The following is a 14,587-nucleotide window of genomic DNA, read 5'->3' as shown; positions in this document are numbered from 1 at the left end:
GAGCTAAGGGTTCACGTTTTTCTGACCAATGAGTGTGATGAATGGAAAGATTAATAGATAGAAAGATGGGCACATACTCTACATAAATGATAAAATAAACTGTAAGCTGTTGATTCAATCTTTTTTTATGTAGATCAATTTGACCAAATAAAATATTAGCTTCAATATACACTATATTACCAAAAGTATTGGGATACCTGCCCTTAAACACACATGAATTTTAATGGCATCCCAGTCTTAGTTCATAGGGTTCAATATTGAATTGGCCCACCCTTTGGAGATATAACAGCTTTAACTATTCTGGGAAGGCTGTCCACAAGGTTTAGGGGTGTGTTTATGGGAATGTTCGACCATTCTTCCAGAAGCCCCTTTTGTGAGGTCAGGCACTAATGTGGTCAAGAAAGCTTAGCTCGTAGTCTCCGTTCTAATTCACCCCAAATAAGCTCTATCGGGTTGAGGTCTGGACTCTGTGCAGGCCAGTCAAGTTCCCCCAAACTTGCTAATCCATGCCTTTATGGACCTTTTGCACTGGTGAGCAGTCATGTTGGAACAGGAAGGGGCCATCCCTAAACTTTTCCCACAAAGATAGTAGCGTGAAACGGTCCAAAATGTCTTGGTATGCTGATGCCTTAAGAGTTCCCTTCACTGGAACCAAGGGGCCAAGCCCAACCCCTGACAAACAACCCCACACCATAATCCCCCCCCCCCCCCCATCCACCAAATGATTTGGACCAGTGCACAAAGCAAGGTCCATATAGACATGGATGAGCGAGTTTGAGGTGGAGGAACTTGACTGGCCTGCACAGAATAAGGAAAGGGATGGCACTCAGGGTGACATCTAAAAAAATAGTATTTCTTTATTCAGTAAACCTTGCTTTGTGCACTGGTCCAAATCATTTGGTGGATGAGGGGGGTTATGGTGTGGGGTTGTTTTTTAGGGGTTGGGCTTGGTCCCTTTTTTCCAGTGAAGGAAACTCTGAAGGTGTCAGCATACCAAGACATTTTGGACAATATCATGCTCCCAACTTTGTGGGAGCACAAGGTCCATAAAGACATGGATTAGCGAATTTGGGGTGGAGGAACTTGACTGGCCTGCACAGAGTCCTGATCTCAATCCAATAGAATACCTTTGGGATGAATTAGAGCACAGACTGTGAGCCAGGCCTTCTCGTCCACATCAGTGCCTGACCTCACAAGAGTTGAAGCTGTTATAGCTGCAATGGGTGGGCCAACTCAATATTGAACCCAACGGACTAAGACTGGGATGCCATTAAAGTTCATGTGCGTTTAAAGGCAGTCCCAATACTTTTGGTAATATAGTGTATAGTCTGGTGAAAGGCATACACCTCAAACTAACAAAAATTTTTTTTCCAAGCCTAAAGATGCTCGGAGATATAAAACTATTGTTGTGCAATCTGCCTGATTTTTCTTAGCTCAAGTCACTATAAAAATATTTTGTGACATGTTAGGTTCCTGTAATGAGTTTGAGAGTTTCATTAGTTAAAGTAACATGGCAGGTCATATAATTCCAGAACTGCAGCTGGAGTGCTGGGGAGCAGAGCTGTGTCACATGACAGCATCTTCATTCCAGAGATAGTACAAGAGACTACCCGACCAGTGCGTGTTTTCTCCCAGGAGAATGTGTCTGACCATATCAAAGCTTTGCAGGTATGTCACACTACAATATACTTTCACTCTTCCTAGTTACAGAAAGCTGACACATTATTTTCATTTCAGTTGGGTCAGAGAGACTAGTTGTAGGCTTTCTTCACTTTAGTTCACAGATCGCAGTTCGACCTCGCATAGGAATCGAATCGCATAGGTGAGAACACCCATGCGATCCGATTCTAGTTCGGGGAAAAATAAGTCCCTGCACTATTTTCTGTGCCAATCGAATACGAGTTCAGCCATACAACTGTATGGCTGAACTTGCATTGCTCAGAGATCGCATGTGACTGGCACCTGCGGTTCGGGTGCGAATCACATGCAATCTGTGAGATCACGCTAATGTGAACCCAGGCTGAAGAGGAACTTTGAAAAACGAAGGGTTAATTGAGCGCACTCCGGATATTGTTGTAAAAGCTATTCCAAATGGGAAGGGGGATGGATAGGATGTTCAAGGGGAACTGTATGTATCAGTCCATTAGTCCATAAAGAGTGTCCATGTGTAGAAAAACACCACTATTGTAGTACAGAGTTGGCTGCCGGCTCACAGATAGAAGAGAGATCTGAAATAGTAAAAAAATGGGGGAGAAGCAGGAGCGCCTTCTAAGCGTAGTATTAGGAATTTATTAAAAACATAAAGCATAGGAATAACACTCACAAAGGAGCTAAAGATTAGGGGCTTATCTGTAGAGTTTGTTGTCCGCTTGGTCCCCGGGTACGGTGGATGCTGTTTCTGCCTGTGATGTTAAACGGCGGAATCCAAGTGGCTCCTTGCCTCTATTGGCAGCGGGAACCACACACTCTCTCTGTATGGAGAAGGAGGACAGCGTTCCGTAGAGCACAGCCGTGGATGGCGTTGCTGGCGTCACTTCCGGGTTCCGAGTCAGCGGGGAGGTGCACGCGTCCGAAGCATGCGTGCTTCTTCATCAGGCTCTAAGATGAAGCCCCTAATCTTTAGCTCCTTTGTGAGTGTTATTCCTATGCTTTATGTTTTTAATAAATTCCAAATACTAAGCTTAGAAGGCGCCGCTTCTCCCCTTTTTTTTAAAGAGGAACTTTACCTATAACAACTTGATTAAAATATAATAATATTCTTTAGCAAGGAACATACATTTCTCATTAATAATTATTCTACCAATTTTTTTTGTGTGCTGTAAATTGCCTCCAGCATTGCTCCTGTTTCTTCCTGCTGGACGCTGCCATTTTGCTGAAGCCCAGAGCCCCTGAGCAGCAGAAAATTAGGCTGTCAGCAGATTGGCCTCTAGTGGTCAGATTTTCCGGCACAGTGCCAAAAAATAGAAAGGAACTGAGCATGTGCAGAGCAGGGTGAGACCATGGGGGTTGGTTTACTAAAACTGGAGAGTGCAAAATCTAGTGCAACTTTGCATAGAAGCCAGCTTCCAGTTTTTTTCTTCTTTTTTTTTGTCAAAGCTTAATTGAACAAGCTGAAGTTAGAAGTTGATTGGCTACCATGCACAGCTGCACCAGATTTTACACTCTACAGTTTTGGTAAATAAATCCCAATGCATTACTAAATTTTAAACAGTAGATGCACTTATTTTTAATGTTTTTCATTGTTTTTTTTATCATCGACTGCTCCCAGCTGACAGGTGATTTTTTTATTTTGCTATTCTCCTTGTACTAGAAGGGAGTGTACAATCGTGTGTGGGTTGGGTTTCTCACAAGCCATTGTAGAAAAAGTAGGCCTGCAAGTTGATGTGTGTTATATTTTGGTGCCACAGTACATTACAAAGAATAATGGTTTCATTAGATAGATTAGAATTTATAATTCAAGTCTTGCAGCAGTTCAGACTGTATGTAAAAGCTCCAGAATGCATTCTTCAGCGGGCATGCTTGAGGAAGTGGTTAGCTAGATTCCCTAAAATGCTTATTATTTCTTCACAGTAGGGCACAGGTGTCAAACTGGCAGTCCTCCAGCTGTTTTGGAACTATAAGTTCCATGAGGCATTACAAGCATGACTCCCTCAGGCAGAGGCATCATGAGACTTGTAGTTCCGCAACAGCTGGGGGGACGCCAGTTTGACACCCTTGCAGTAGGTTTAAGATCATTTGGGTGTACGCCAGTGTCTGGACACTGGACTATCAGCTTTTACAGCAAATGGCTTTTACAGTCACCTTGAGTTGTTACTGGATAATGTGATTTCTAACATTAAAGTGGCACACCATGATATTAATATAATATTAGTTGAAAACTGTACACACAGTAACCATATTTAGGGGCTAGGCCTTGCCCCCTTCATCAGGACATGCAAAAGGGGAAATGTTATGTGTGGACTTCATAGTGGAAATTTAATTATTATTTGGACTGGTTTCTTGAACAAGCACACACTCAGGCCCCGTACACACGTTCGAGAAACTCGACAGGCAAAACATATCGTTTTGCTCGTCGAGTTCCTTGTGAAGCCGCCGAGGATCTCGGCGAGCCAAGTTTCCTCATTGACTAACGAGGAAATAGAGAACATGTTCTCTATTTGGCTCGACGAGTTCCTCGTCGGTTTCCTCGGCCAAAAGTGTACACACGACCGGGTTTCTCGGCAGAATACGGCTCCGATCGAGTTTCTGGCTGAATTCTGCCGAGAAACTCGGTCGTGTGTATGGGGCCTCAGAGCTACTTGTTACAACTTTTAGTGGGCAGGGATTTGATTAATCCAAGTTATCTTGCTGATCCAGCCAACCCTACCAATACCTGATGGCATTTTGTTAGGCCCTTGACTTTATTTCTTTATCCTTATACTATTAGAATTCAGTGGCTGTAAACGTATCTGTATCTCACAGTTAAAGCTTCAATCCAATATAAAAATTGGACCACCCCCTTTTGGCTTTTTGAGTAAACGTACTGAAGATCCTGGAACTAGTTCTGAAGATGATGGATTACCAAGAAGCCCTCCTGAAATGTCTCTTATACATGGGTCCATCAAAACTAGGGTAAGTAGAAGTCAAATCAGCTTAGAAGATCTACTAATAATTGATTGGTCTGTTATAGCTATGTTGTTGGTTGTTAAAGGAATGTAAATTTTATGTATATTTTTCAAGTCTTGCCAGAGATTCTCAATTGGATTTAGGTCTGGACTATGACTGGGCCATTCTAACACATGAATATGCTTTGATCTAAACCATTCCATTGTAGCTCTGGCTGTATGTTTAGGGTGGTTGTCCTGCTGGAAGGTGAACTTCCGTCCCAGTCTTTTGGAGACTCTTATGCCCCGTACACACGTGCAGGATTTCTGAGAGGAAATCCGAGAACCTACTCAGTTCAGTCTTTCCCCTACAAACGGCCAGTTTTCCCAATAGGAAAACTGCGATGGAGCTTTGGCCAGGAATCCCGGCCGTGTGTATACTCCATCGTAGTTTTTCCCACAGGAAAACTGCCAAAGACCGGCAGGCAAAAGTCCCCCGGTTTTCCCGGCAGGTTCTCTTGTTTTGTCCGTCGTTTTTTGGGAAGTTTTCCTGTTGAAAAAACTGCGAGGAGCATACACACGGCCGGGATTCCCGGCCAAAAGCTCTCCTTGCAGTTTTCCCGTCGAGAAAAATGATCGTGTGTACGAGGAATACCAGGTTTTCTACTATGATTGCCCTGTATTTGGTCCTATGCATCTTCCCATAAACTCTGACCAAATTCCCTGTCCCTGCTGAAGAAAAGCATCCCCACAACATGATGCTGCCACCACCATGTTTCACAGTGGGGATGGCGTGTTCATGGTGCTGTGATTTAGTTTTGCATAGCACATAGCGTTTTGCTTTTAGGCCAAAAAGTTCAATTTTTGTCTCATCTGACCAGAGCACCTTCTTCCACATGTTTGCTGTGTCCCCCGCATGTTTTTTTTTTTGCAAACTGCAAACGGGACTTCTTATGGCTTTCTTTCAACAAGGCCAGATGCCACTCTTCCATAAAGGCCAGATTTGTGGAGTGCACAATTAATCGTTGTCCTGTGGACAGATTCTCCCACCTGAGCTGTGGATCTCTGCAGCTCCTCCAGAGTTACCATGGGCCTCTTGGCTGCTTTTCTGATTAATGCTCTCCTTGCCCAGCCTGTCAGTTTAGGTGGACAGACGTGTGGTTTGCAGTTGTGCCATACTCCATTTTTGGATGATGGATTGAACAGTGCTCTGTGAGACGTTCAAAGCTTGGGATATTTTTTCATAATCTAACCCTGCTTTAAACTTCTTCACAACTTTAATCTCTGACCCGTCTGGTGTGTACATTGGCCTTTATGATGCTGTTTATTCACTAAGGTTCTTTAACAAACCTATAAGGGCCTCACAGAACAGCTTTATTTATACTGTGATTAAATTACACACAAGTGGACTCTATTTACTAATTAGGTGACTTCTGAAGGAAATTGGATCAACTCAATTTTAGTTAGGGGTTTTGGAGTAAAGGGGGCGGAATACAAATGCACGCCACACTTTTCAGATATTTATTTGTAAAAAAATTGGAAAACAATTTATCATTATCCTTCCACTTCACAATTATGTGCCACTTTGTGTTGGTCTATCACATAAAAATCCCAATAAAATATATTTACGTTTATGGTTGTAATATGACAAAAAGTTTTTTTCAAAGGGTATGGATAGTTTTTGAAGGCACTGTATCAGCACAGAAAATCCTTACATGTGTACAATAACTTTCTAACTACAGTGTGCCTAATATTAGGCATACCTGCCAGTCATGCTGGAATGGAAGGGAAACAATTTGAAAATAGAAATAAGGAAAGGTCAAAAGATATAACGGAGTTGGGAAATGGGGGGGGGGGGGGAAGAGGGAGGAAGATGGCGAGGAGAGAGAGAGAGAAAACAATGTACAGTATTTGTCTTGGTAACTACAGTATATGTATTCAGACTTTGTTTTACAAATAAACATTTAAATGTGTGGCAAAGGATTCCCAGAGCACTGGCATATCTCATTATTTCATTATTTGCTATTTATGTAATATATTTTTCCACACAAGATTTGCACAACTTTCACCCAGTGTTAAAAAAAATAGAAAATATTTATAAATAGACTCCTTTATTGATGAGTACATATGACACTGGTGTCACAGAACAGTTTTTTGTTATATTCTAGTGTACAAAAATATTTTAATGTGCATACTTTTCTATAATATTATTATGCTTAATAATGAAGTAAGAATTGTAATTTATTTCTCAATAAAATAAACCAAATAGAGTTTCTGGTTTTAAATGTGAAACCTCTCTGTCTTGTAGTTGATATTTACATAATATGATAAATAATAATATATTTTGTATTCATTGCTTTAGTTTTCTGACATCAATAGACATCACAGTTCTCTGAGCTTAGGTGGAACGGGCAGTGAAGAAGATGAACAGGTAGTATATCTTTATGGTCCTCAATATATTGTAATACATTTTATTTAATTTAACATGTTATAATCACCTGCGCTGTGCAATGCTTTTGCACAGAGTAGCTTTGATCCTCCTCTTCTGTGGTCCCCTTCCAGTGCTCCTAGCTCCTCATTGGTGAGTGGCTCTATAGGAAACCGCTTCCTATGAGGGCATTTGTGCAAGTATCAATCCTGATCCCCATTCCCTGCGTCCATAGACACAGACTGCAGGGCTCGGCCCTGCCCCCTGTTCCCTCATCACAGGATTTGCTTGGCTCCTGCTGCTATCAATCTTTCTTGTGAGAAGGGAGAGAGCAGAAATAGTCGCTGCTCTTGGGCACAGCCCTGGATCGAGATCGGGCTCAGGTAAGTATAAGGGGGTAAGTAACGTGCACAAGTCCGAAATATTGCTGCGTTTCAGTAACCGCTTAGTTTAGCGTGAAACATATCACCTTTTAGTAAATGTAATGCTTCAATAAAGATACCAAGAAGTGCAGCAATATTCTGGGTTGTGCATGTTACTGAATCTCACAGCCGAGCTGTGTAGCACCATTTACTAAGTATAAGGGGGGCTGGGGGGTGGGATCCTGGACACACAATTTTTTTTTACCATAATGCAGAAAAACCTTAATGCCCCATACACACGATCGGTTTCCTGGCGAGAAAACTGCAATTTTTTTAGATTAGTCGGGAAAACCGGTCGTGTGTACGCTCCATAGCAGTTTTCCCGATGAGAAAACTGCCCGCAAAATAATTAGAACCTGTTCTATTCTTTTCCGTCGTGTTTCCCGTCAGTCTTTTTCTCGTCGCGAAAACCACTCGTGTGTATTCTTTTCCAAGGGGAAAAAACGTGCATGCTCAAAATCAAGTATGAGACGAGAGCGCTCGTTCTGATAAAACTAGCGTTTGTAATGGAGATGGCACATTCGTCACGCTGTAACAGACTGAAAAGCACAAGGCTAAAAATCACGAATCGTCTCTCACCAAACTTTTACTAACACGAGGATCAGTAAAAGCAGGCCAAAGGGTGGCGCCATTTGAATGGAACGTCCGCCGTACAACCGAACAACCGTCGTACGTGTTGGACGTCACCGCGCTTTGGTCGAGCGTTTTTTTTGACTGAACGTGTGTATGCAAGGCAGACTTGTGAGGAATCACGTCGGGAAAAACATCGGGATTTGGCATGTCAGGAAAACCGGTCGTGTGTACAGGGCATAAGGCTTTAGAACCACTTTAAATCTTGTTCTTTTGTCAAGAGTTGAAGAAAGTATGTTTAGTATACTATACAGTATATTGTGAACAGCTCTTTGTTACATAGCATGGAGTATGACGTTCCGCCAAGGTGTGATTCTGCTTATTAAAGTAGAATAGATTTCCAGTGACAGTGTGGATTTATACATTATATGAATGATTCAGATCTCAAGAAGAATTTTTAAAAGCTTCAAAATGCCAGTGACAGTTTAAAAACACTTGTTATATGCACAAGTCTGTACTGATAAATGTCAAGGGGTAATTGAGATAAGATAGCCCACTCACACCAAAAAATATTTCATACAGACTAGCTTCTGAAAGGGGGCATGTAATTTAGTAAGAAAGAAACATTAACGAAAATCTTTCTGTGAATCATGTGCACACATTGGGTGAGGTAGAAAACCCAGTAAGTAATATTTGGCTGTACTGACACTAAGAAAGAAAATCTCAATTTATGATGTCCCCAGAACAGTAATATATTGGAAATCTTCCAATGGGGACACTAGTTCAGGTGACCTTGGTGACAAACTAGGGAGTCCTATACTTTGGAGGGATTTCCTATCACTTCCTGTTTTGGCTATGGGATAGAAAGTTAGGGCTAGATTCAGGTAGCCGGGCGCATTGTTACGGCGGTGTAGCATATCGTATTTACGCTACGCCGCCGTAAATCAGAGAGGCAAGTGCTGTATTCACAAAGCACTTGCCTCCTAAGTTACGGCGGCGTAGCGTAAATGGGGCCGGCGTAAGCGCGCCTAATTCAAATGAGTATGAGGGGGCGCAGCTTTGAATTTATGCGGCGTATCTATAGATACGCCGGCGTAAATCAACGCTGAATCTAGCCCTTAATGTATATGTGAACCCTTACATTGTAAAACAACCTATTCAGCTTAAAAAAGAAATCAAGGGCTAACATTTGTGTATATAGAAATTAAAGATATCATCTATTTTTTTTTATTTTTTATAAGTGATCACATAATCTGTTCTTAGCTGCATAAGAGCTCAAAGAGGTGGAGGTGGAGAAACAGCAGTACACTGATCTCCACAGTGAATGGCTGTGCAAGGATAGCGGTGGGGGGGGTGTCATGATTATTGCTGACATTACTTTGGAAACAAAATGTGACAGCACATTATTATAAATACTGCACTTTGGGGGGGTGTCAGGATTTATTTTGCTTATTGGTGCTTATTGGTGCCTAAGTGCAGTGGTACCTTGGTATTGAATAATTTAAAACGTATTTAAAAAAACATAAATTTGTGTTTATTTATTAGGGGTAAAAACCCAGATGTAATGCTAGCACTTTAGCAGATATGATGTAAAGCCACAGACATAGGAACAGCCTAAGTTTAGTTTGCAGGAGTTGAGTTGTTTGATTTCTCTTATGAATGCCCATAGGCTAAAAGGTTTTCGGTCTAGTTGAAATTTCAGTAACGTTCTATAAGAGACTAAATTTGAATGTATCTTTTTTTTGACCACTTTAGAATTCATCTGAGACATCCTCAAGACCTCTCTCTCCAGAAGAAAATACACCAAAGGATATACCTAAAAGCTCAGTTGAAAGAAGAGACAGCGCCATACTCTCTCCATCTGCAGATTTCACCAATCCACCTCAGTTTTCTTCCTTTCTAGACAACTCTGCTGCTAGACATAGGCTGTCAGTGAAGCCTAGAAATCAAAGGTTAAGCAAAACAAGGAGGCCTTCTGCGGTAATCACATAAATTACAAGCTTTCCAATAATATTATTGGGTTGTGTAATTGTAATTGCACTCTTAGCCATGGTTCACAGCAAATGTAGCTTCGAAATTGTGCTACTTCAGCGCAAATTTTAAAGCTGCCGGTCAGTGCGATTTCTGGTGTGGCTTGTTGACATCTGTGAGACTTCATGCACAGATGTCAATGAAAGTCACACCTGAAATCACCAAAAATAGTACAGGAACCTTTTCAAAGTTGGTGCAAGTTGGAGTTGTACGGATTTGAGCAGTTCCATAGCCAGAAATAGGTTGTGACTTTGATCTGTCAAATCACATTACAAGTCGCACCGGTGTGAATGGAGGCTTATGCTTGAATGTTCTTAATGGCTGTTTTCTCTTGGGATTGAATGAGAAGGAAATGTTTTATTTGCCCAGGCAACAAGTCAACCTGACACTGCACACATTATAATCATTATGGCCCAGATTCTCAAAGGGCTTACGACGGCGCAACGCAATGTACGCAAACGTAAGTCCTAATCTGGGCCGTCGTATCTATGCGAGTGATTCTTAGAATCAGTTACGCATAGATAACCATTAAATGCGACAGGCGTAAGGCTCTTACGCTGTTGGATCTTAAATGCAATTTTTTTTTTCGCCGCTAGGTGTCGCCTCCGTCGTTTTCCCCGTCGAGTATGCAAATTAGCAAAACAAGCAAATTCCCGAACGTACGCGCGGTCGACGCAGTGAAGTTACGACGTTTACGTTAGATTTGCGACGCGTAAAGTTGCCCCTGCTATATGAGGGGCAACCAATGTTAAGTATAGCCGTCGTTCCCGCGTCGAAATTTAAAAATGTACGTTGTTTGCGTAAGTCGTCCGTGAATGGGGCTGGACGCCATTTACGGTCACGTCTAAACCAATGACGTCCTTGCGACGTCATTTAGCGCAATGCACGTCGGGAAATTTTATGGACGCTGCATGCGCAGTACATTTGGCGCGGGAACGCGCCTAATTTAAATGCTCCACGCCCCCTACCCGGCTCATTTGAATTAGGCGGGCTTGCCCTGGGGGATTTACGCTACGCCGTCGCAACTTTCCAAGCAAGTTCTTTGTGAATAAAGCACTTGCCTGTAAAACTTGCGGCGGCGTAACGTAAATGACATACGTTACGCCGCCGCAGTTTTATGCCCATCTACGAGAATCTGGGCCTATAGGTACTTTTTGCTATTTTTTCAAATAATTATAATTATTTATGTATGTCATATTCAATGCTACACCCAAAAATAAAAAATGTCCTTGGTGCAGAAGTAGGCATGATGATTTTGTTAATTAAAAAAAAAAAACTGTCAATAACAAAAATCTATAGCTGGGTAAATAATGGCCCTGCCTCAGTGCAACATGCAGCATACTTTTTTACTTGCTACCAATAGCGATGTAGTGTTTTTTTTTTGTAAAGTTAAGGTTTAAAAATAGTAACAGCTTTGGTTTTCTTTTCCTCAGGGGCTGCTAGAAGAATCTTTTGCTGGTTTGAACTCTATGGAAGAGGAAGATGTTACAGAACCTAGTCCAGAAAAAACTGACAGCTCTACTGCAGACATCTTGACTCCTAATAGAGATGATTGTGACAATGATAGCAGTCCAAGTGTAAATTCCACATTACTGAATGTAGAAGAAAAGAAAGAAGTGGCTGCTAAGATTACAGCAGTCAGTGAATCACAAACTCTCCAAGAAAAAATGCAGGACCCAGAGGCTAAACTCAGATTACAATCTGAAAATATTCAAAGTGCACCAACTGTAGCACTGGGAGAGCAGATCAAAGTGTCCGATGATTTAGCGGTTGGGCCAGATTTAAAGGCAAAGGAAATCACCTCTAGCAACCTGTCTGCCATTTGGAAAAATGCATCAACCATATCCCCGCTACCTAGTAGCAAAAAACAATCAATAAAAACTGTCAAAGGCCCTGGCGACAACAATGAAAACCAATCTAATACACAGGAATTAACTGGCCCAGTAAAGACTTCTCCCTCAGCTTACTTCGAAGAGTCTCTGGAGATTAGGAGAAGCGTTTTCCGACATTCACTTTCCGAAAGGAGTCAGAATACCTCAGAGCAACTCTTATCGGATAAGGAAAACAATAACAAGCTTGGCAATTTGGATAAAAAGGCAGAAAGATCCCCTACAGAGGCAGGTAATCAGAGAAAATTCTCTGTATCATCTGCTTGGGAAAGGCCTCGGACTAATAGTTTTAATCTGAAAGCCAATTCTGAGGGTGATGCTGAAAAAGCAATGAAATTGTCTCTTCCAAAGCCTGGTTTGTCTAAAACTGAGAATATGAAAGAAGATGACAAAACTGCTGCTACTCCCCAAACTGAAAACAAGCTCACAGGTAGAAACAAGGAGACCATGGCTGACCCTGAGGCCGCGCCTTCAGACAAGCCTTTCTCTGGTAACATTACCTCAGTCCAGAACACAGTGCCAGCTACCAGTGACTTGTCTTTGGCACTAGACATGCAGACAGCTACTGAGGACAAGAACCCTTTTTTTAAGTTAAGACCCACATCACTATCCTTAAGATACAGGGAAGGCAAGAGCCCAGTCACTACCACTGTGAAAAGACACAGTGCGGAACTTAAACAGGAAAAAACAGGATTTGTATCATTGTCCAAAGATGAAGTACAAGAAGCTGGGCATGTAGACCCCACTGCCGGCTCTAAAACCGAGATTAAAGAAGATGCCATTGAAGTGGCACAGACTAAACCACCACTACCTAAAAAACCTGTACTGCAGAACATTACAGTTGCAGACAATAACACAAATAAAGAAATGGCAGAAAAGGAGTCCAGTCAAGAGAAAAAGTCAAAATCACCTGAGGTGATGAATGAAAGAAAAATGTCAGAGAGAAGACCGAGTTTGCAGAAAAGTATTGGTAAGTTCTACCTTAAACATACAGTATATGTCTCTGATTCTGAGCATATGTAAACCCAAAAATGTCCCACCTTGTTTCACCTAGTTATTCTGAAATCACATACTTCCAGTTCCATTATTTCTACACTTTTTTACGCTTTCTTCTCCCCTGTGTCTATGGAGGGAGTCATGATAGTCACACAGGTTGCACTTCAAAAATTTCTTGGTTCATCTCCATATTATAGTGGATTAATGGGACTAGTAGTGTACACCAAACAAAAGGTTATTTTTTTTAATAATAAAATGTTATTGAGTGATATGACAAAGAGAACATTTCAAAATAATACTGCAGGTATGGTGGTATGACATGGAGAGTACAATCCAGACACAAAAAAAGGTTCTTACTGCTTTCTGTTCATCTCACAGGAAGTGCCAAGAACACTGAATTCCTGGCAAAGTCAGTAGGCATTTTCTATTCTTGAGTTAGTGGTGCTCAAGATGAGCAGCAACAGGGAGAAAAAGAGGATTAAAAAGGCATGAGAGAGATGGTCTTATGCCCCGTACACACGATCGGGCTTTAGCCCGGCCAAACTCAAAGAATTCCATCGGAGTAAAAGAGAACATGTTCTCTATGTAAATTCTGATGGAATTCCTCAGAAAAAAGTCAGATGGGGCATACACACGGTTGGAATTTCCAATGGCTAAAGCCTGATCGTGTGTACGGGGCATAAAAGTTGTATTTTCGCATACTTATGCGAAAAGTATGGCAAAAAGTGTAGTAAGATAGAGAATATGACTCCACACAAAGTAAGGGCGATTGCACTCACTGCCCCTCAGGGTTTTCCCCAAAAAAATTCCAATGCGCTACGTTGCAATCAGATCTGATGAACAATGATAAAAAGGATAATGCCTCAAAATGGAACCAGTGTGGTAAGCAAAGGCAACGTTAAATAAAAACATACTTCCAATTGGATTCTTTAGGAAGGTTGGTATTTATTGATCATTAAAACAGGTTCAAGCACCATCAATGCATGTTGTAGTTCACCTTTTCCTGGCAAAGTGACCAATAAACAGCCGTGTAACCAATTGATGGTATTTTAACCTGTTGTTATGGTCAATAAATACCAATCTTCCTGAAGAATCCACTTGTTGTTTAATGTCTTTGCTGACCACACATTGGTTCCATTTTAGGGCCTTATCTTTTTTTTTGCCATTTTTTATATTTGCTGAAAATGTTTTTAGCCTGAAAAATGTAACTTATGGAGACACAATATCTAAGGACCGGTAAGCTGTACATGTGGTTGCTGTTACAGCCTTGCACGATCGAAAATTTGTACAATAAGGATTGTTGATTAATTCATCGCTAGTTCATATCTCATTAAACTTTCAGCTGAGCCAAGCTTTCATGTTTATGACCACATCTATCTCCTGGTTCACAACCTGCAGTGGATCATGCAAGTACTGTATGTCAGCCTGTCCTTGTTGGTGTTGGGCACCTATAGAGTGTCTTTTTTTGCAATTACGGCTAAAGATTTTTACAGCTACACTCAGAATACAGTCTGAAGATATTCTAAGTGCACCAATTGTAGCCCTGGGAGAGGAGATCAGTGTGTCTAATTTAGTGGTGGGTGAGTCAGATTTAATAGGAAATGAAATGACCTTTAGCAATCTGTCTGCCATTGTCAAAAATACAGCACCCATTTATTTACCCAGTAG

At 41.5% G+C, this 14,587-nt stretch overlaps 1 protein-coding gene across 2 annotated transcripts in view; it reads left to right on the top strand.

Annotated features, from left to right (window-relative positions):
• The window catches only part of CRACDL (CRACD like), a 108,265-nt gene that overhangs the window by 75,655 nt on the left and 18,023 nt on the right, over window positions 1–14,587 (top strand). For both annotated transcript variants that reach the window (XM_040336340.1, XM_040336341.1), the window contains 5 exons: window positions 1,533–1,668; window positions 4,462–4,611; window positions 6,946–7,014; window positions 9,759–9,983; window positions 11,468–12,893. In XM_040336340.1, the coding sequence (XP_040192274.1) occupies window positions 1,533–1,668; window positions 4,462–4,611; window positions 6,946–7,014; window positions 9,759–9,983; window positions 11,468–12,893 (2,006 nt within the window). The remainder of the gene's footprint in view (window positions 1–1,532; window positions 1,669–4,461; window positions 4,612–6,945; window positions 7,015–9,758; window positions 9,984–11,467; window positions 12,894–14,587) is intronic.

The sequence above is a fragment of the Rana temporaria genome, chromosome 2, assembly GCF_905171775.1.
Source record: "Rana temporaria chromosome 2, aRanTem1.1, whole genome shotgun sequence".
Lineage (NCBI taxonomy): Eukaryota > Metazoa > Chordata > Amphibia > Anura > Ranidae > Rana > Rana temporaria.
The sequence above is the reverse complement of the archived record's forward strand: the minus strand, read 5'-3'. Positions and strand labels throughout refer to the sequence as shown.